Source organism: Leptodactylus fuscus, chromosome 7 (genome assembly GCF_031893055.1).
Source record: "Leptodactylus fuscus isolate aLepFus1 chromosome 7, aLepFus1.hap2, whole genome shotgun sequence".
Taxonomy (NCBI): Eukaryota; Metazoa; Chordata; class Amphibia; order Anura; family Leptodactylidae; genus Leptodactylus; species Leptodactylus fuscus.
This window is the reverse complement of record NC_134271.1, coordinates 86,804,408-86,810,228: the sequence shown is the minus strand read 5'-3', so window position 1 is coordinate 86,810,228 and position 5,821 is coordinate 86,804,408. Positions and strand designations below refer to the sequence as shown.

Here is a 5,821-nt window from a genome sequence, read left to right as displayed (position 1 = left end):
TTAGGTTTGTTCCCCGACTCATTTCTAAGTCTCCTGTTAGCTACAATCTTTTTCATTATTTGTAGCACAAGATCCATAAATATTCAATGCAGACGTCCACAGGGGCCAAGATCCCGGACTTCAGATGAGACAATCTTGCCAGTAATGACTTAAGATGGAGACGGACGACTCGCTTTTGCATGAATAGGCAGAAGAATATAATGAGTAAACAAAATCGGAGACACAAAAATTTAAATCACTAAAATTTGCATTTGATTCAGACTTATCTGGGAAAAGCTGCAAAGAGTGAGCATTAATTTAAAGGGGAAGTCGCCTGTCATTGGCATGTAGTATGTTGGGGGAGGGGGAGGAAGAGAAACGGACACTGGAAATTACAGCAGGAAAGGTATCTTTATGTAGAAACAAGTCTCACTTACGATCAAACCTCTGGAGATGGACACAGACCCACTGAGGCAATTTTCTATATAATTGTATTTTATTTCTAATCTAGTGTGATCATTATATTCTTCAGTGGTCGGTGTCTGACATTCATACACCTTCTCAGGTACAGGATAGACCCACCCAATAACAACAACAGATTTGTTTCCTGCTAGGCCTATTCCATAGATAGTTCTTAATAACATAAGGCTTCTCTGGTGTGGACGGGAGGTTGCCACCTCAAGAGGGCTGGATAGAAACAGTTCGTAACACAGGTCCAGCTCCCTGTTACTTCTTCTCTTGGCTCGGTTCTGCGTCTAAGAGTGCAGATCGGATTCCCAGCTTCTTCAACTCCTCCACAAGGTCTCCATTTTGGTGCATCTGAAGGAGGATGTCGCAACCCCCCACAAACTCTCCATTCAGGAACACCTGCGGTATGGTGGGCCAGTTAGAGTAATTCTTCACCCCTACAAGAGGAAAAAAAGTTACTAAGCTTAAGAATTCCATAAATCTAGGAGTTGTGAGCATACTACTGTTTCCTGTTATCAGCCAGAGAGATCGCAAACTAGAGGGGATTTATAATTCGAGCCCATCCTCCTCCTTGGAGGCACTTACAGAACTGGGAGGTGTAGCCCCACCTGTCCCCCACACTGATCAGCTGTTTGACCAGGATGCTGCATTCACCCAAATGATTCTTTTCACTTACCAGGCACAGCGCCATATATCGTGCTCAAATAGACCACAAGACAAATGGATATGATATCACCAGCCTGAGAAACTGAAGGAGTGCCACTAGACTGTGGGGGTCTCCCTATCAGATATGAAACGCCCAGAAAACTCCTTTAACCATTGTGTTCTTCTCTTTCCTAATATTAGGGAGCCTTCACACGATGTAACGCTGCACTCAGTCTGATCTGAAAAACACGTTCAGAATGAGCGCGTAAAAAGCAGCTCCCATTGACTTGAATGGGAGGGAGCCGGCATTGATTGAAATCAATGAGAGGCTTTTTTCCCTATGCTTCCAATGTATTACGCGGGTATGCCGGCTCCCATTCAAGTCAATGGGAGCTGCTTTTTACGCGCTCATTCTGAACGTGTTTTTACGATCATAATGAGCGCAGCGTTACATCCTGTGAAGGCTCCCTTAATGAGCATTTTTATGATGATATTAATGTCACCCTGGCAGCCAGAGCAAAAAAAAAAAGATAAAAAAAAAAATCTGACATCGGTGCAGCTCTAGCCTCATCTTTGAGACATCGCCTGTCCATATGTTCTGCTTACAAATATGGACATAACGGCGGCGACCCCTTTATGAGCCAGAACAGGTAGCATTGTTATATTACATGGACAACCAGTTACGGGAATTGCCACCATATAATACTACAATATGTTACGATTATGTCTGGGATTATAAATTATCAGCATACTGCAATGTCTCTTGATAAACAGAAAATTCCTTTAAGTCAGCCAACCAGAGAACATGTGGAATCCGCTAAAAGAAACTTTGCCAATACAGGAAAAGTTTTGCGGCAGCGTTAGTAGTAACAATTGCTATACCCCTTCCACATTAGGTTTGCACAATAGTAAAATAAGTTACAGGAGCTCCAGCAGTGACGACACAGGGACGAAGCTTCAGCTTTGTCAGGAATAAAACTGCACAGTCACCATTCGCTGTTACATGCAGATCTGGAGAGATTAGCGCAGCATTGCACAATGTCACAGACCCACACAGAGACAACCAGACATTACAGCATGTACTGACAAAGAGATACACCCTGTATCTGCACTCTGTCACAGCCATATTGAATGTCAACTGCTCCCCGTTATCAGTTATTTAGGCTACATGAGCACAGTTGCGAATTTGTTGCTTACTTTCCATAAAGAGGTCATTGCATTTCTGCAGATTGAAGATTATATCCCTTACAATGCATAGATACAAATTTCAAAAGGTTGAGAAATCTAGAACAGATTTATAATCCTCTGTTATCTGCCATTTCAGCCAGGACAGAATGAGGGCCGAATCTAGACCACGGGCACCAGCTATTAGGATTAAGACTTGTGCTTGCTCAGTGTATGTAGTGGTCCATGGCTTCCATTCAGCTAGGATGATAATGGTAACACTGTACTTTTAGAACAGGGCCCCACGCAGCCTTTTATAGTCCCTAGCGAATCCCATCTAAACATTGCTGAAAAATACATGTTGCGGTTTTGGATATTGCAATATGTCAAATATACCTACGGAAACGCCGGCGGTTTCCCTATAGGTATAATGGATATAGGAAGTCTGCAGATTAAACTTCTGTAGACTTTCTATGAAAAGTGTTGTGGGAAAAATCACGTCTGCATTGCTGCTGAGGATTTTCCCACTGCGTTTTTTTTTTTTTTTTTTGCTGCAACCCACTACATAGGGCCTTAGCCTTAGAGAGGAGATTTCATGTCCTCAGGCACATGCAGTTTTATATACCAGAAGAGTGAACATATGCTCTGTCAGTGTGCTAGCGGAGTTTTCAACAGCTAGCACACTGACCCATTATTTTCTTATGGCCCTATACACATGTCTGTGTACTATCATGGGTCACTGAGCCGGCTCACTACATGAAATTAATAGGTCTGTGCCATTTTCCCACGGACCCGCAGATGCACGTGTTTATCTGCATGTAGCCTTAGGCCGGGATTACACTGCGGTTTTTTTTTTGCTGAAGAATTTCATGGAGTTTATAACTGCAACAATGAGCATCACAGGTTACTACATATGTCACCTATACGCTAATGGACATTAAATAAAAAAAAAACAAACAAACTGGTGATTTGGCGTAGTAACGCATTACTCAGATCTGCTATTAAAAACTACAAGCAATTCTTCAGTTAAAACCACACCATGTAAGCCCAGTCTCACAAACCCCGTGAGGCCCATTTTATTTTTCATGAATGCTTAGTTAGGACCTAAACCTGACAGTAGTGTTGTTCGCTGGTATGAATGGTAGGAGATGTAGACTCCTTACTGGCCCCATGATCACGTATAGCATACTTTATATTCCACAGCCCTAACGCTGAGACATTTACATCCATAAATCACCTACATGTGAGCGGGATTATTGGGCACATGATGTGGCGTCCTAAGCACATGTGACCAAGAATAAATAAAGAGAGAAAATACCTGCAGGCTGACTTCACCACCATTAAGGCTCTCCTATCACAGACATTCCCTTTAACAGGGAGCTGCCACAAGACATTTCATCTGCAGCTCCTTCACAGGCACAATTACATGGCACTGGCCATATTCCCATTCTCCAAGTCCCAGGCCACAAGTATATGTAAGAGCATTACTATGGAGTCCTGATCATACATGATCTCAGCACTACATGGCAGTCTATGTGCACACAGTATTACAGGGGTTATGATCATGTCCAAAAGACTCCATAAGTGCCCCCTACTGGAATTACAAGCTTGTCACAGCAGTCTTAGGCTCAATCACATCTTTATTATAATATTAGATTATTAGTGTCATCTACTGTCATCTGATCTGACCATTCTGCTCACTGACCTCTAAGTGTACATGGACTACAGCAGGGCCCTCGTGTGGTGAGTCATTGTATGGATGACTATACTGTGGGGTCTCTATCCAGCGGGACACTACAACTCCCAGCATGGCCAGATGAGAGTAGTAGTCATACAGGAGCCGATCGCGGCCCCAGGCGTGTGCTGCCGCCTCTCTAGTCACTGACTACACACTACTCACCCTGCCTGAGGTCCTGATCCTCCAGCACGTTATAAGCTGCATACTCATCTACACCGTGCATCCGCAAGATCTGAACTACAGCGTTACTGAAGCCGCACAGGGGCTGCGCCGGGGTCCCCTTCATAAACACCACCACTTTGTCCTTCTTCACCAGCCCCTCTAGGTGCTCCCGGGAGTTGCTGCTGCTCTCACTGAGGAGGCGGCGGAGCACCGGGCTCCGGAGAGCAGCGGACACTCTGGACACACACCAGCTCATGACTGACAGACAGTTCCGTCACTGAAACGCGACGACCTTTCCTGATAGCTTCTTGGCCCTGCAGGGCACCCGTAACTCCAGTAACCCTGCCCGCCATCCGACTCTAATTGGCTGGAAGGCCTAACGAGGCGGGGTAAAGGAACCTTGGCGTCTAATTGGCTAAAACCTCTTGTCAATTGTCCTAGAAGACCAATGAGTGCCCGAGACGTCATACAGGGGAGGGGTTAATGTAGAACCTCACGTTGCGTTTACTTTCTTTCTTTTAGTGTGTAGGATTGCGGCCATGTTGGTGGCGTATAGCGGTGAGTTTGAATGAGGTTTTGTCCTCCATCTTAGTAGCGGCTTTATCTAGTATCCGATGCTTCTAGAAGCATGGCTATTATATTCCATGTATGGAAGTGCTCTGCTAGGGAGCCTTTCTATAGATAACTCTCAGTATAATTCTACAGCTGAGGGTTCGGTACACTCCATTGTAGCCACATGTAATACCAGTCCAGACAAGAGCTGTGAGAGGATTGACTAGCCCGGATAGAATTGTAACAAACCCTCAGCTGTGAGAAGTGTTAGGCCTATGTGAATCTTTCTTTGTGCTCTGATCTGCAGTCTCCTCTCAGGCCTTGTGTTGTTGGTACTCTGGGTCTATGGAGCTGCATACAGTATCCACGTCAGGAAGCCGAGACATCCCTGCACAAGTAGCAGCAGGTTGATGCGCTATGTTCCTTGCACATTCCCGCTTCTGTTGCCACGGAGATGATAACATTCCCATGTTATTACCTATCTGCCAACAGATAGAGAAACGCAGCGTGATATTATTTCCAGAGTGAAGACTTCTGGTAAATACTGAACCTGCGACACCGCCGTCTGTGACCATGTATGTCTGACCGCCATATGTATGACCATTCTAATTGTCACCTTCTATTACAGGGATCCTGAGTGACGCTCCTGGAGAAGATGGAAGGATCTGGATGGGAATATGGCCGCCTGTGGATCAGGCTTTCATGTACAATTTGTGGTGTTTAGCATTTAGTCTAAAGGGGTTGTCTGATTTAAGACTAGGCTCACATCATGTTTTTTGTATATAGTTCAACTTATTAAAGGGGATTCTCTGGGTACCAGAACCCAGCATATCAACCCATCCCTGCAGATAGGCTAGGGTCACCTGAATCACACGTGGTTTCCCCTTGTGCATTGATACCTCTGTTGCAGAGATCAGTAATTTTGTCAATATACATAAGAGCTTTTTGAAGCAACAAGGATATTGCCACTGCTTGAAGAGGTAAGCGTCTGCTCCCTTGTTGATCCAAAGAGCATAGTCACAAAAATGAGGATTTGTCTGTATTGGACACACTGATTCACCATAGGGAAAACTCTGCTTGATTCAGGTGACTGTAACCTATTTACCTGGGTTG

At 44.7% G+C, this 5,821-nt stretch overlaps 1 protein-coding gene and 1 non-coding gene across 2 annotated transcripts; one reads left to right on the top strand and one right to left on the bottom strand.

Annotated features, from left to right (window-relative positions):
• Positions 1-456: 456 nt before the first annotated feature.
• GLRX5 (glutaredoxin 5) lies at positions 457-4,466 on the bottom strand. Its single transcript, XM_075282429.1, has 2 exons — positions 4,157-4,466; positions 457-884 (listed from the first exon to the last, which is right to left on the bottom strand). Exons 1-2 carry the CDS (start codon positions 4,410-4,412, stop codon positions 706-708), a joined length of 435 nt encoding a protein of 144 aa, XP_075138530.1. The 5' UTR covers positions 4,413-4,466; the 3' UTR covers positions 457-705.
• A 540-nt stretch (positions 4,467-5,006) lies between these two features.
• On the top strand, positions 5,007-5,269 carry LOC142214697 (small Cajal body-specific RNA 13). Its single transcript, XR_012717279.1, has one exon.
• Positions 5,270-5,821: the final 552 nt, after the last annotated feature.